General features: G+C 47.0%; 1 protein-coding gene across 1 annotated transcript in view; it reads right to left on the bottom strand.

The window, feature by feature from the left end:
* Positions 1-2,220: 2,220 nt before the first annotated feature.
* Positions 2,221-16,884, bottom strand: part of pepd (peptidase D) — a 113,019-nt gene continuing 98,355 nt past the window's right edge. Inside the window, exons 10-12 of the mRNA XM_072547804.1 lie at positions 5,087-5,155; positions 3,811-3,888; positions 2,221-2,323 (exon numbers count right to left, since the gene is read on the bottom strand). Coding sequence (XP_072403905.1) covers positions 2,221-2,323; positions 3,811-3,888; positions 5,087-5,155 — 250 coding nt within the window. The remainder of the gene's footprint in view (positions 2,324-3,810; positions 3,889-5,086; positions 5,156-16,884) is intronic.

The following is a 16,884-nucleotide window of genomic DNA, read 5'->3' on the forward strand; positions in this document are numbered from 1 at the left end:
CCACAGCTGGAATACTGAATGATTTTGGGCCCCTTCTCGAAGGGGGAATAGAGTCACATTGGGAGTAGGCCAAAAAAGGTTCACTCGGCTGATCCTGGGATGGAGGGGTGTAACAATAAGGCAGGTAACAACCGATTAAAGCAACTGACTGTTTGCTAGGCCACTCAGAAGTCAGGGAAACACTTCAACCCCAGGGCATCAATGTGGACTTCACCAGTTTCCTCATTTCCCCTCCCCCCACCTTACCCCAGTTCCAACCTTCCAGCTCAGCACTGTCCTCATGACCTGTCCTACCTGCCAATCTCCATCCCCACCTATCTGCTCCATCCTCCCCTCTGACCTATCACCTCCATCCCCACCCCCATTCACCTGTTGCACTCTTTGCTACCTTCTCCCCACCCCCTCTCATTTATCTCTCCACCCTGGAGGCTTCCTGCCGAAGGGCTTTTGCCTGAAACGTCGATTTTCCTGCTCCTCGGATGCTGCCTGACCTGTTGTGCTTTTCCAGCACCACTCTGATCTAAACTCTGGTTTCCAGCATCTGCAGTCCTCACTTTTGCCAAGAAGTCATGGGTCAGCCGTGTGGGACTGAAGTCACCTTTACCTTAGAGACTCAGTATAAAATTCCAAAGAAAAGTTAATTGAGCACGACATAAATCTAGGTTTTACAGACAAGCAGGTCTACACTGAGGAAGGGGGCGGCAACAGGATTTCCTTCCCTCTAGGAGCAACTGGGTTTTCATGAAAATTGAACATCTCCATGGTCACATTTTTTAACAGCAGCTTTTCAATTTCCAGATTTTGTGTTGAACTGCTGTGTTAGGATTTGAACTCATGTCCTTTCTTTGTTATGGGATCACCACATTGTGTGCCCTCAAAACCTGCACCTTTACCTTAGAGACTCAGTATAAAGTTCCAAAGAAAAGTTAATTGAGCAAGATATTAGTCTATGTTTTACAGACAAACAGGAACTTGGACTGTTTTCTTTGGAATGAGTCGCTGCGATGAAACAATTGATGTTTCAAGATTGCAAAAAGAATCAAAGTTAATCAGAGGCTATCGTTCCCTGTAGGGATCGTTAACAATACAAGAGAAATATACAAGGCAGGGGTGGTGAGCAATGAATAAACACGTTGTGAAATGATTATCTAGCAGAGAAGATTAAAGCGGTCAGTGTAATCATCAAATACAAATTTATACAGAAACTGGGGGACTGATGTTAGGGGAGTAAGTGGATTTGTCTCACTCCTGGGAAGTGGGAGTTGCTGCCTGGGCCCAGCATTTATTACCAGTCCCTAGTTGCCCCTTGAGAAGGTGGATGTGAGCTGCCCTCTTGAACTGTTGTGTCTATTGTGTTATAGATAGACCGTAATGCTCTAAGGGAGGGAATTCCGGGATTCTGACCCAGCAACAGTGAAGGAATGGTGATATATTTCTAAGTCGGGATGGTGAGTGGCTCGGAGGGGAACTAGCAGGGATGGCGTTTCCATGTACCTGCTGCATTTCTGCAGTGCATCTTGTAAATAGTACACTCTGCTGCTACTGAGCATTGGTGGTAGAGGGAGTTGATGTTTGTGCATGTATTCCCAATTAAACTATGCCATTACAATGTTCAGTCATTCCTAAAGGAAGAGAGGATGGACCAACTTCTACAGTGGTAAAAGTTAGTTCCTATAGTTATTGAGCATGAGGAGTTGGGTCAGCTCAAATGGAATTGAAGCTCTGGGCTCTGGGTAAATTATCCTCTCTTATCCATGTCTGTGTATAGTTATTTTCAACAAAGCCTGTTTCAATGATTTGAAGAATTTAGATTGCGCAGTACTACAGCGTGGCAATAGCAGTGATGAGACCTATAAACTGGTGACAGGAAACCAAGTGGCTGACCCAGTGATCTGAACACTGAACTGGGGAAATACAAGGTATGAAACTGGATGGTGATAGGGGCCAGCTAGTAACAGACTTGAAGGGACAGTCTCAGTACCAAACCTTGAACCAGGAAAGCTAACAAGTGAGGAAGAACATCCATGGCACTGTACATGGCACAAAGCATCTGAGAAAGGACATCAGAGTAACAGCAGGAAAAGGTGGGAAGTACAGAAATATTTCAGTCATCATAGACTACACGGAGTACCCAGACGATGGAAAAACCTTAACGTTACCAAACTCTCAGGAAGATGTGGAGGGCCCTGGCCCAGCCTGTGTATTCGGGAAGTTCAACAGCTACTGGAGCGTGGGAGGTCTCAACAAGAACCCAGACCAGGGCCCGGTCAGTGTTTCATCATTCATGACAGCAACAGTATCAATGCCACCCTCAACAGGCAAGCTATTACAGAACAAACTACAACATACCTTGATGTAATTAAAGTCTTCATCTCCTATTTCAGTTCACAAAGAAACTCCATTACAGACTAAAGAAGGTTTAACCGAGGCAGTGAAGACTAGCAGAAAACAACTGACTCCTTCACAAATGATTCATATCGCTTGGAGGATGATAGCCAATGTAGAAATTTGAAAGATAAACTCATGGGATCCATGGTGAGTTGGGAATACAAAATTGGCTTGGTGATAGAAAACAGAGGGTAGTTGTGGATGGGTGCTTTTCTGACTGGAGATCAGTGACCATTGGCCTTCCATAAGATCAGTGCTGGGACCTCTGTTGTTTGTAATTTATATAAATGATTTGAATGAAAATGTAGTGGCCTGATTAGTAAGTTTACAGACAGCACAAAATTGGTGGAGTTGTGGACAGCGAGGAAAGTTGTCAAAGGATCCAGAAGGATATAGACCAATTAAAGACAGATGTAGAAATGGCAGATGGAGTTTAGTCCAGAGAATTGTGAGGTGATGCATTTTGGGAGGTCAAATGCAACAAGAAAGCATACTGTAAAGGGCAGGCCCCTCAGGGGTATGATATACAGAAGGATCTTGGATGAATTGTCAAGGCTTAAGGGGATAGGGGCCAAACGCAGGCAGCTGGGTCGAGTTTAGCTTGGGAAACTTGATCAGCAAGGCATGTCGCACCAAAGGGCTCGTTTCCAAGACTCTAAATCCTTAGCTCCCTAAAAGTGGTAACACAAGTGGATCAGGTGGCAAAGGCAGTGAACAGTCGGAGCACTGAGTACAAAACTTAGCAAGTCACGTTTTACACAGCCGCAACACTAGTTAGGCCACATTTGGAGCAGTCCCCACACTGTAGGATGTGGAGACCTTGGAGAGGGTATGAAAGAGGTTTACCAGGATGTTGCCTGGATTGGAGTCTATTAGCTATTAGGGGAGCTTGGAACAACTTGGATCGCTTTTCACGAGAGCGTTGGAGGCTGAGAGTCATTCTGATAGAAGTGTATAAAATTATGAGAGGCATGGATGGTTTAGATATTCAGAGTCTCTTTCCAAGGAAGGAAATGTCAAATATAAGGGGGCATAGGTTTAAGGTGTGTGGAGGAAGACAGAGGGTCTGAAAGAGATGTGTGAGGAAAGTTTGTTATTAAAAACAGAGGGTGAAAGAATCAAGCATTGATTTAGAGGTTGGGCAAGTCTCAGCTCCATCACAAACTCTTTTGGAGTGTTCTGGTTTGAGTTAGGGTCCAATGTTGGAAGGTTTAAGAATAAACCCACTTCTGATCCTCTTCCTAAGCATGCATACCCCAGTCAAGAGAGGGAAATATAGGGTTTGTCTTTGGGACACCACCTTTTGGACAACATTCGCAAAGGCTACTGTTGCTGAGCCCATCCACACCGAGGAAGAGGTTACAGCTTTGCGATACAAGTGCAGAGTCGAGGGGAAAGAATAAGGAATTAAACAGCTCTTACCATATGTCTCCATCCCGAATGGTCTTATCATTTGGAGCTCCAGCGTGTCCATAATGTAGGACAGCAGAATTGACCCCACTGAAACATAAAAACACAATGAACTGCAGCAAAGGACTGACTGCTCTCCTATTATAGTTCAGTGAGTGAAGCAAGTCTGTATTTACACAGGCACTTGAAGAACCTTTGGATGTCTCAAAGCTCTTGCAACCAGTTTAGTATTCTTGAAGATAGTCACTACCATAAAGAGAAAGTATAACAGGCAATGTATGCACAGCAAGCTCCCACAAACAGCTCTTTAGCAATAAGTAGGCCACCTGGTAATTTTTAACCCATTCATAGGATGTAGATATCACTGGCGTAGTGGTAGGATTAAAAATGATATCATCAAACCAGACCATTAAAGGTTAATTAAAAAGGGTTAACTGGGCATGACAACAAAATAGAGTGGAAAAGTACATGGAAAATAGGCCAAATGTTAATTCAGCCTGTTTTCACTGAGAGATAACCACGTGACACAAAACTGTCCCTGAGAATTGTCCCGCTGGGCTGTCACACACAGCCACCTGGAGGCGATTTTCTGTATAAAGGAATATCTGAGAAGTCCCATGAAATGGGGATACATCATTTAATCTTAGTCTCAGAACAGTGTTGGTGTCAGGGATTTTACCCGACTGAAAGAAGACAGTGAGACCTAATTATTGTTGGACTTTATTGGGACCTGGGATCACCAAGAATCCAGAGTTCTCTAGACCAGCCAATGGCCAAAAGGCAGTGAACAAAGATCCTCAGACAGCACCTTCCAAACCCACGACCACTTCCATCTCGAAGGATAAGGGGGCAGTAGATCCATGGGAACACCACCCCCTGCACATTCCCCTCCAAGCCATACACCATCCCGACTTGGAAATATATCGCCGTTCCTTCACTGTCGCTGGGTCAGAATCCTGGAATTCCCTCCCCAAGGGCATTGTGGGTCAATCTGCAACACATGGACTGCAGCGGTTCAAGGAGGCAGCTCCTCAAGGGGCAACTAGGGACGGGTAATAAATTACCTGGGCAGTTACACCAGCCCACGTAAATAAAAAAAAATCAAAAAGAAATCCAACTGCACAGTTGTTGGAACTAACAAGTTGTATTTCAGAAGCACTGAGGTTTGAGTAGATCCTACTGGAGCATGGTGCTCACTATCTAACAGCACAGTGATGCCTTGACTCCCACCCTCCAGCAGACTCTGAGGAACGTTCCAAGTAACGTAGGATCTCAGGCAGAGTCTTACCTGCCACATATACATGTGTACGAAGTGTGACGCATCCCTCCTCGAGTGTAGCAATAGTGTTCGAACAGACTGCAGGAAAACAAAACACACAATTCATGATCATTAAAACGCCCACAGAAACACTCCCCCTGCGCCCCCCCCTCCCCTCCCCCTCCCCCTTCCCCTTTGACTGTCTTTCCCAGAAGTATACAATTGCAAACAGGAGTTCTCTACCTGCTGTGGGATACAAGTGGTTTAGAATTAAAAACAGTTCATGTCAGAGATCTTCAGTGGGTTTGGGATCAGCTATGGAGAGGCAGAAGCAGCTACCTTCACCAGAATATTGAAATGGCAGCAGTGCTGTGCCAATTGGAGGTGGTGGTCCCTATAGGTGGGTCAAGAGCCACAGGCTCAGTGTGTGATAGTATTTGGGAATGGTGCTGCAGGAGAAATATCAGAAGATTTTATCAGACAGAAGCAAAAGAACAACGAAACAAAGTTTGTTCCAGATGAGCGAGAAGGCTGGAATAGAGGACATGGTCATGGAACCATCTCTCGGTCCAGCTCCCACAACTTTCATCAGTTACCATGAGAATCATGCCTTCTATGGAATGACTCCTAAACCAGGAAACTCCATCCTGTGCTGGAATACAGCTTTGCAAAGCAGTGCCCTTTTCTCAATGTGCCAACATTGAAATCTGCCTCCAAGGTCTTGACTGGAAATGACTGAAAGCCCACGTTCGCTGGTCAAGGTAGGCCTTAGGATTTGTGCAGCTCCACACGATACAAGACTTGGGCAGCACAGTGGCTCAGTGGTTAGCACTGCAGCGTCACAACGCCAGGGACCCAGGTTCGATTTCCACCACGGGTGACTGTCTGTGTGGAGTTTGCACAATCTCCCAGTGTCTGTGTGGGTTTCCTCTGGATGCTCTGGCTTCCTTCCACAGTCCAAAAGATGTGCAGGTTAGGGTGAATTGGCCATGCTAAATTGCCCATAGTGTTAGGTGCATTAGTCAGAGGGAAATATAGGGTAGAGGAATGATTTTGGGTGGGTTACTGTTCAGAGGGTTGGTGTGGATTTGCTGGGCCAAAAGGCCTGTTTCCATACTGTGGGGAATCTAATCTAAAAAGAACTTACCAGTAACTTCAAAGATCTGCTAATGATCTAATGATCTGGTGATAGTGTGAGCTTGATACTGAGATTGGATGTATCAAAACTGTCCAACAGTGTAATGGCTGCCCTGATCAAATGATCACTCACTCTGTGCTGCATAAAATCAAAAAGGATCTTATTATCACTTTTGGTTCTGAACGATGCCCACACCGCCCTGGAATGGGATGGTCTCTTAAAAATTTGAACAGATGGAGTGAGCTGTCTTACACTGTTACCTTATGGGTGGCACGGTGGCAGAGTGGTTAGCAATACTGCCTCACAGCGCCAGAGACCCAGGTTCAATTCCGGCCTCAGGCAGCAGTCTGCGTGGGTTTGCTCCAGGTACTCTGGTTTCCTTCCACACCCTCCCAAAAATGTGCAGGGTAGGTGAATTGGCTATGCTAAATTGCCCATAGTGTTAGGTGAAGGAGTAAATGTAGGGGAATGGGTTTGGGTGGGTTGCTCTTTGGAGGGTCGGTGTGGTCTTGTTGGGCCGAAGGGCCTGTTTCCACACTCTAAGTAATCTAATCTAATCTTACAGCAACTGCACCCGACGCAGCCATCAAGCCAACAGGACGTTCTGCCTACCATCCAAACCGGTAATGTGTATGGCAGTTTCAGTGCTGGTGTAATGACTGTACATCCAGACTGTATGAAACAACATGGCCCTTTGAGGACTGTGTGCCAACCATGCTCCATCGGCTGTGCCTACAAACCTCTGAACTGTACTGGATGTGGTTGTGTTAATGACCAACATTTACTAAATAACCCTGACTATGTTACAATTGCACCAGAAACCAGGTAGGGATCATCAGATGGGTCCACAAGAAGATTTATTCATACACACTGGAAGCTACATTTCAACCATACAGCCGTAAGATGTAACGGCAGAATGAGGCCATTCTGTCCACTGAATCTGCTCCATCATGGTGCATATATTTCTCAATCCCATTCTTCTACCTTCTTGCCATAACCCTTGATCCCCTTACCTGTTAGGAGCCCCGCCCTCTCTGTGTTTTAAATATGCCTAATAACTTGGCTTCCAGAGTCCTCTGCGGCAATGGGTTCCAAAGAATTACCGCCCTCTAGCTGAGTAAACTCCTCCTCATTTCAGTTCAAAATGATTGTCCCTTCACTCAGTCTCCTACTAGTGGGAATATTTTCTCCATGTCCACACTACCCAGGCCTCTCCTTATTCTTTAAGCTTCAATCAAAGCCCACCCTCATCCTTCTAAACCCCACTGAGAACTGGATGTAGTTGGCTCACTGAGCTGGAAGGTTCATTTTCAGACATTTTGTCACCATACTAGGTAACATCATCAGTGAGCCTCTGGTAGTATAGTACACTTTCTATTTATATGTTTGGGTTTCCTTGAGTTGGTGATGTCACCACAGGAAATTGCATCATTTCCTATGGTGATGTCATTTCCTTTTCTTTTTCTCAGGGGGTGGCAAATGCAATCCAAGTCAATGCGTTTGTTGACAGAGTTCTGGTTGGAATGCCATGCTTCTAGGAATTCTCATGTCTCTCTCTGTTTGGCTTGTCCTAGGATGGATGTGTTGTCCCAGTCGGAGTGATGTCCTTCCTCATCCATATGTGAGGATTCTAGTGAGAGTGGGTCATGTCTTTTTTGTGGTCAGTTGATGTTCATGTATCCTGGTGGCTAGTTTTCTGCCTGTGTCCCCGATATAGTGTTGTTACAGTCCTTGCACAGTATTTTGTAAATGACATGAGTTTTGCTTGTTGTCTGTATAGGGTCTTTCAAGTTCATTAGCTGCTGTTTTAGTGTGTTGGTGGGTTTGTGGGCTACCGTGATGCCAAGGGTTTCTGGTCTGCTTGTTTGGGTTTGTTGCTGAGAAATCACCGGACTGTTTTCATTGGGTATCTATTCTTTTTGAATACACTGTCTAGGTGATTTTCCTCTGCTCTGTGTAGTTCCTCTGTGCTGCAGTGTGTGGTGGCTCATGGGAATAATGTCCTGATGCAGCTTCGTTTGTGGGTGTTGGGATGATTGCTTCTGTAGTTCAGTATTTGGTCAGTATGTGTTGTTTTCCTGTAGACACTGGTTTGAAGTTCCCCATTGGCTGTTTGCAGACAATGTAGATATTCCAGAAAACAAGCATCTAGTATGCTGCTGACCTGCTGAGTATTTCCATCCTTTCCTGTTTTACTTTGGATTTCCAGCATCTGCAGCATTTCAGTTTGTGTTGAGAGGGAGGAGGATGGGTGGAACTGGGCACTCTTTGGTGAGATCAGTACAAGGCAAGGGGTGGAGATAGACTGTCTCGGATTCTCAATGGGAACCCCTCTCTCCCAGTTGTCCTGGCTTTGAGACAGCAGGATTGCTTTAGGAGGAGAGCTTGAGGTGACTGAGTCTCTATTCGTGACTGTTTGAAGGGTGAGGTGATCTCACTGAAGTTTCACAATTCTTACTGAGCTGTACAAGCTAGGTGCAGGAAGGATGTTTTCCCAGGCTGAGCTGGAGAGCTGGAACCAGAGGTCCATGCTTCAGGAGAATGGACAGGCCATTTATGGTAAAAACAATGACTGCAGATACTGGAAACCAGATTCTAGATTAGAGTGGTGCTGAAAAAGCACAGCAGTTCAGGCAGCATCCGAGGAGCAGGGAAATCGACGTTTTGGGCAAAAGCTCTTCGTCAGGAAAGAGTCAGAGTGCCTAAAGGGTGGAGAGATAAATGAGAAGGGGGTGGGGGGAAAGTAGCAGAGTACAATAGGTGAGTGAGGGTGGGGATGAAGGTGATAGGTCGGGGGGGGTGAAACAGGAGGTGTGGATAGGTGGAAAGGAAGGTAGGCAGGTAGGACAGGTCATGGGGACAGCGCTGAGCTGGAAGTTTGGAACTAGGGTGAGGTGGGGGAAGGGAAATGAGGAAACTGGTGAAGTCCACATTGATGCCCTGGGGTTGAAGTGTTCCGAGGCAGAAGATGAGGCGTTCTTCCTCCAGGCGTCTGGTGGTGAGGGAGCAGCGGTGAAGGAGGCCCAGGATCTCCATGTCCTCGGCAGAGTGGGAGGGGGAGTTGAAATGTTGGGCCACGGGGCGGTTTGGTTGATTGGTGCGGGTGTCCCGGAGATGTTCCCTAAAGCGCTCTGCTAGGAGGCGCCCAGTCTCCCCAATGTAGAGGAGACCACATCGGGAGCAACGGATACAATAAATGATATTAGTGGATGTGCAGGTAAAACTTTGATGGATGTGGAAGGCTCCTTTAGGGCCTTGGATGGAGTTGAGGGAGGAGGTGTGGACACAGGTTTTACAGTTCCTGCAGTTGCAGGGGAAGGTGCCAGGATGGGAGGGTGGGTTGTAGGGGGGGTGTGGACCTGACTAGGTAGTCATGGAGGGAACAGTCTTTGCGGAAGGTGAAAAGGAGTGGGGAGGGAAATATATTCCTGGTGGTGGGGTCTGTTTGGAGGTGGCAGAAATGTCTTCAGATAATTTGGTTTATGCGGTCAGTGCGCCAGACTACCACTGCGCCCCCTTTATCTGCTGGCTTGATGGTGAGGTCGGGATTGGAGCAGAGGGATTGGAGGGCAGCACATCGTGAGGGTGAGGGGTATGGCCAAGGTGAGGAATTTACAAAGAATAAAGAAAATTTACAGTCCAGGAACAGGCCCTTCGGCCCTTCAAATTTCTGAAGAGGGTTTTGAATCTTTGAAATTCTTGACACAGTAGATACTGTGAGAGATTTTGCTGTGCAGCAAAATGGAGGACAATTATGAGCAACATTGTTAAACTAAAACAGCTTTGTAATCTGGCAACTTCTTTAGACCCTGTTAGATTAAAGATATTATAACAGTTGTTTTTCCCACGTAGCAGGCAGCAACCAGTGGTGGGAGGATCAGTGTTTGGACCCCAGCTATTCACAAAGTATATTAATGATTGAGATACAGAAACAACATGCCATATCTCCACATCTCCAGAGAATACAATGCTGGGTGGAAGGCTGAACTGAGGAGGACGACGCAGAGACGCTGCAGGCAATTTGGACAAGTAAGTGGGTGACAGATACAGCCACAGAGTCACAGATGTACAGCACGAAACAGACCGATCAGTCCAATTCGTCCATGCTGACCAGATACCCTAAAATAATCTAATCCATTTTGCCAACATTTGGCCCATATCCCTCTAAAACCTTCCTGCCTTTTAAATGTTGTAATTGTACCAGCCTCCACCACATCCTCTGGCAGCTCATTCCATACACTTACCACCCTCTGCGTGAAAACGTTACCCCTTAGGTCTCTTTTATATCTTTCCCCTCGCAACCTAAACCTATGCCCTCTAGTTCTGGAGTCCCCCACCCCAGGGGAGTGGGGAGCGTCGAGGGCCCTGTCCTGGAGCGGGGAGGGGGGGGGGGAGGGGGGGGGAAAAGAGGGGGGGAGAGGGGGAGGGGATTGTGTCAAGGGCCCTGTCCCGGAGCGTGGAGAGGGGGGGGGGCGTGGAGAGGGGGGGGGGGGGGGGGGGGGAGAGAGGGGGGGGGGAAGAGGGGGGGGAGAGAGGGGGGGGGGAAAGAGGGGGGGGGGAAGAGGGGGGGGGAAGAGGGGGGGGGGAAAGAGGGGGGGGGGGGGGAAGAGGGGGGGGGAAAGAGGTGGGGGGGGTAGCATGTCGAGGGCCCTGTCCCAGAGCGGGGAGCGGGGAGGGGGGAGGGGAGCGTGTCGAGGGCCCTGTCCCGGAGTGGGGAGGGGAGCGTGTCGAGGGCCCTGTCCTGGAGTGGGGAGGGGGGGGGGGTGGCGAGGTGGCGAGCCGAGGGCCCTGTCCCGGAGCAGAGCGAGTCGAGGGCCTGGGCAAAGGAGTAGAGGGAGTCCCTGACAGGGGCCAGCACATGGAGACACAGAGACATTGTGTTCCACATCCAGTGTGCTCTGACCCATATTGGAGAGGGACTCCGAGGGCTATAAGGGGAGTACTTTATAGACACGTTTCATTCTCATTTTGGGCTTTACAACTTTGTATTGCCATATTAATCTATTCTTTTACCATTTCAATTCCGTGAAACACAAAGTATTGGTACCTAGGTACCATGTGAGATTATCTACTTTGGGAGCAACAACAGCAAAGTAGACTATTATCAGAATGTTGATAGATTGGGACAAGGAGAGGTGCTGAGAGACCTGGACATCGTTGTACACCAGTCCCTGAATCAGTGTGTAGGTGCAGCAGGCAGGGAGGATAATGAATGCTGTGTTGGCCTTCATAGTGAGAAGATACAAGCCCAGGAGCAACTGAGACGGCCTTGGGGAGACCACAGCTGGAGTACTGTCTCCAGTTTTCATCTCCTTATTTGAGGAAGCACATTCTGGCATTGGAGGGAGCGCAACAAAGACCGACTCCTGGGATGGTGGAAATGACTTACAGGGAGAGTCTACACCACTTGGAATTATAGTCACATATTCTTGTTGACTGGGGAATCCCCAATCAAAAGGTCACAATCAAAAAAAAAGAGGTAAACCATTCCAGAGTGAGATGAGAAGAAGTGTCTTCATCCAGAGTGATGAGCCTATAGAATTCCCTGCAACAGGAAACTGTAGAGGCCAAAACATTGAATGTTTTTGAGTTGGATATACTTCTTAGGAATAAAGGACTCAAATGGGATGGACAGAAAGTGGGAACAGGGGACTGAACTGGATGATCAGCATTGATCCCATTGAACGGTACAGCAGACACAAAGGGCCGAATGGCGGCCTCTTGCTCAATCTACTATCCTATCCTCCCTTTCTAAATGCTCATTATTCAATCTCAAAAGGCCACCGATCTCAAACTTTCACCATTTCTGTTCCTGTGCTGAGGCTGCCTGACTTGCTGAGTGATTGCAGCATCTTCTCGATTTATTGCAGATGTGCAGTGATTCACCCTGGGGCACGGTACAACATACCCACACGAGAACCCGCCACTCTATCTGTCACTGCCCTCCTCTCCACTTCTGGGATAGGCTGCAGAAAGTCAATGGTGTCTCCAGGTTTGAAGACACAGCAATACCACAAAGTGACCAGAAGAGGGTGGTCTATACATGGTACAGCATGAGCTCATGTACGTGGAAGGGTTAGAAATAAAATAGTTTATGAAGTGGTTGTGGGAATTTAAATGACAGAGAATGCAGTAAGTGCTGAACCACCTCAGCAGCTAAACTACCCAGTGAATGTATGAAAGCAACATGCTTCCAAAATTAATATCTGACAGCAACGTGCTCGAGAGGTCATTAGTTACTTTCTCAGGCTGGGGAACTGCAGCTTTTTTCAGCTTTCATGAGATTCATTCATCTGCTCACTTTCACACACCATTAGTCGTTGACTTACGGAAAGGACATGTGTAAGTGACAGGGTGGATAACTATTCCACTAAAAGCCACTCTCTGCAGCTGTCAGGGGCTCCGGTTTCCACCACAGAGTTCAGCACCAAGACCCGATAGCACTCTCTGAAAGGAGAAAAGGACTGATCTCCCTGCTGCACCTGAACAATATTCACCCACAGGCAAAGTCACAAAAACAGACAATCTGGTCATTAATACATTGCTGTGTGTGAAATCTTGCTGTGCATACTGACTTTCACTGTACTTTGTTGGTTATAAACATTTTGGAATCTCTGTCAAGGAGAACTCCAATCTCAGTGTTTTGGTTAAGTGATGCCACTTTCTGTTCAGAGACCAGCGGAACACGGCCCACACTGTCACCTCATCCCAGAAAACTCTGCACCATCACAAGGGCGGACAACAAACTCAGGTTTGAGTTTTGAGAAGGTTTGTAGCTCAGGTTGAAGTTCTGGGTGTAAGTTTGCTCACTGAGCTGGAAGGTTTGGTTTCAGACAATTTGTCACCATACTAGGTAACATCCTAGCTACTAACACACACACCAACTTGGACCCCATTTACCACCCTCTGAGAAAGAACAGGAGATGACATCACCAACCCAAGGAAACCTAAACACAAATAGAGGCGGGTCATACTACCAGGGCTTCACCAGAGGCTCACTGATGATGTGACCCAGTATGGAGACAAAACATCTGAAAACAAACCTTCCAGCTCAGCGAGCAAACCTACAACCTGAGGTTTATTATCCTTGTACCCTATTGAGGGTAGTTCTCCCAATATCTAAGTCAATAGGTTTACCAGGATGCTGCCTGGACTGGAGGGCTTATCTTATGAAGAGAGGTTGACTGAGCTCGGACTTTTTTCATTGGAGAAAAGGAGGAGGAGAGGGGACCTAATTGAGGTATACAAGATAATGAGAGGCATAGATAGAGTCGATAGCCAGAGTCTATTTCCCAGGGCAGATATGGCTAACACAAGGGGTCATAGTTTTAAGCTGGTTGGAGGAAAGTATAGAGGGGATGTCAGAGGTGGGTTCTTTACACAGAGAGTTGAGAGAGCATGGAATGCGTTGCCAGCAGCAGTTGTGGAAGCGAGGTCATTGGGGATATTTAAGAGACTGTTGGACATGCATATGGTCACAGAAATTTGAGGGTACATACATGAGGATCAATGGTCGGCACAACATCGTGGCCTGAAGGGCCTGTTCTGTGCTGTACTGTTCTATGTTCTAATATTATTTCTTGAACCAATGTAGGGTTTGTGTGAGCATTTCTCTCCTCCCTGCTGGTGGGTCAATGCTATGAGAATGTGCCTGCTGTGCTTCCTGCCATAACATGATATTTGGACATTCTTTTATGGACCTGGGAACCAGAGATTGATGGGATTTGAAGACTCAATCACTAATTGAATTTTAAGTAAAACTGGAAAATGAGTGCCTGTGCTCAGAGCTGCTGGATTTTCCTAAAACCCCACCTAGATCATTAAAATCTCAGATGGAAAGAAACCTGCAGCCCTTTCCCAGTCTGGCTTGAGATGATCGATCTACAGTGACATGACCAACATTCTCCTCCTCTTTCCTTCCCTTCCCCCCCCCACCATTGCCTGGTTGTAGAAGGTTAAATCTCAGCCTGCTGCTGGGTGCAAACTGTTATACTCCAGTTGTACTGTTATACAGGCTGTACAGGAACACAGAAAAACTCTTCCATTAGCGAGTAACACTGGCCCAGACAGCACATATCAGACTGTTACAGGTAGAAGACAGTATTCACCACTCAGCCTGTGCTAAAATTGAACTCTCAGCTTTGGAACATATAGAGGAACCTCGATTCTCCAGCAAGATCACAAGGTCCCGGTGCTTGGCTAAACTCTGTTATCTGGAATTTGATTAACTGAACAAAATACTCCCCCGCCCTTGTCCTTCAGATAATCGGGGTTCCTCTGTACACGGCTCCAGAGTCCACTCCGTCACTATGCTCACAGCCAGCGGTAAGTCAGAGGGACACGTGCAAGGGGTGGGGGGGAGAGGGAGAGAGACATGAGGTAGCAAAAAGGGGCTGGGCATGTGGCAACATGGGAGCTAGCAAGGGGCAGAAGGTCATGGGGGTGAGTGGTGAGAGTGGGAGAGCTGTCTGGAGACAGAACAGAGTAAGCTGCAGGTTCAGAGGGACATGGTCACTTTTCAGGAGCTCAAGGGAGCAGCTTCCTTCAGCAGTATTGTCACGATTCAAAGATGGAGATCACAAAGTGGGGGAGCAGGGCACATGCCCCCAGCTAAAACAGACACTCTGCTTTTCTGATGACAGTGGAAATCTCCTTTTGTTGGGGAAGGCTAGCTCAGCTGTGAATAACCTTCTGTGCAGCCAGTTACATGGAGGAGCTGTGTAATTGCTCCTAAAGAGACCAACGAGCAGTGACAAACAGAAAGCCATACTGAGGATATGGTCAGGCCCCTCCCTTGTTACCTTTCCTCCTCCATCGCCCCCTCCCCATTTCCTTGCTCCTCTCAGAACAACCACTTCTGCACTTCAGTTATTTACCTGATCTGACTTTCTCAAACATAACCTCACTATTCAAAATACTGGACAGGAAGAGAGAAAACATTCTAGTTGAAAGTATTAAAAGGTCATCAGCATGAGTTTTCATTTCAAAATGTCAACAGCACGGTGACTCAATGGTTAGCACTGCTGCCTCACAGCACCAGGATCCCAGGTTCAATTCCAGCCTCAGGTGGCTGTGTGTGGAGTTTGCACATTCTCCCTGTATCTGTGTGGGTTTCCTCCCACAGTCCAAAAATGTGCAGGCCAGGTGAATTGGCCATGCTAAATTGCCCGTAGTGTTACATGCATTAGTCAGAGGGAAATGGAACTGGGTGGGTTACTCTTCAGAGGGTCAGTGTGGACTTGTTGGGCTGAAGGGCCTGAATCCACACTGTAGGGAATCTAATCTAAAAAGAATCATGCTGACACCGAATGGAACTACTTTTAAATCCACTTCCTCAATTTCTGCACATTGATTTAGCATTTTAACCCAAGCATTATCCCATTAAAACACAGACATTGATAAAAAGTCTCCTCAGTCTAGTGTATGCTTGTTGAGTTGCATCATTCCAATCTGGTCAGTGCTTCCACCCAGGGGAGTGCAGGGCAAGGAGCAGATAGCAATACTGTGAAGTTAAACCTCAGCCAGGATGAATGACGCTTAGGGAAGGAACTCTGTCATCCTTCCCCAGTACAGTCCAAATGTGGCAACAACATGGTCAATCCTGAATGGTCCCTGAAAAGCCCCTGGGGAGAAAGATTTTCCTCAAATCCTCTCTAAACCTCCTACCTTTCACCTTCAAACTGTGCCCCCTTGGACTAAGGGGAATAGTCGCTTTCGATCCATCCTGTCCACACCCCTCATCTTATACACCCCTATCAGCTTCAAGCTTATTCAACCTCCCTTCATCTTTGAAATGCTGCATCCCAAGCAATATCCTGGTGAATCTCCACTACACTCCCATCACATCCTTCCCAAAGTGTAATGGCCAGGAATACACACAGTATTACTGGAACCTGCTACACTTGAACACCTGTGAATAACATACACTGATAGCCAATGCACATGCTGTGTAGTAAAGATTACTGTGTGTAGTATGAGCTAGGCTGCCGATTAGTTACTGCCTATTACACTCTTCTGTACAGACCAATCCCACCTGCTGTCTGCCCAAGGGGGGAGAGAGGGTCACTGTAAATTAGAAACACACACTCTGAACTCAGAATAATAGAGATTAAGTAAAACTTTGCAAAGATCCCACAGGCCTGATTGCCAAAAGGCACATTTAACTTGCCAGCATTTATCCCCCAACCAGCAACAATAAAAAAAACACTTCTCTCACTGTTTCTGGGATCTTGCTTTGTGCAAATAGCTTGTCATAATTCCCACATACAACACTGACTACACTGCCAGAGAGTTTAATTCCTTGCATAATTCAACGTGACTTCCAAAGGTGGTGGAAGTGCTAAAAACAAAGTTAGCTTTTTTGTTTCTTCAAACGTGGTGAAAGTGAGGACTGCGGATGCTGGAGATCAGAGCCGAAAATGTGTTGCTGGAAAAGCGCGGCAGGTCAGGCAGCATCCAAGGAGCAGGGGAATCGACGTTTCGGGCATGAGCCTCTTCAGGAATGAGGAAAGTGTGCCAAGCAGGCTAAGAGGTGACACAGGCAGCGGATGAGAATAATGGTGTGGATTTGGACTTTCAGAAAGCATTTGGTACGGTGCCTGATGGTAAATGAGAAATGTTTGGGATTGATGGGTCTTTGGCAGCATGGATTAGAAATTGGCTAAAAGATCGGAAACAGAGGGGAGGTATA

The sequence above is a fragment of the Chiloscyllium punctatum genome, chromosome 26 (assembly GCF_047496795.1).
Source record: "Chiloscyllium punctatum isolate Juve2018m chromosome 26, sChiPun1.3, whole genome shotgun sequence".
In the NCBI taxonomy this organism is placed as follows: Eukaryota; Metazoa; Chordata; class Chondrichthyes; order Orectolobiformes; family Hemiscylliidae; genus Chiloscyllium; species Chiloscyllium punctatum.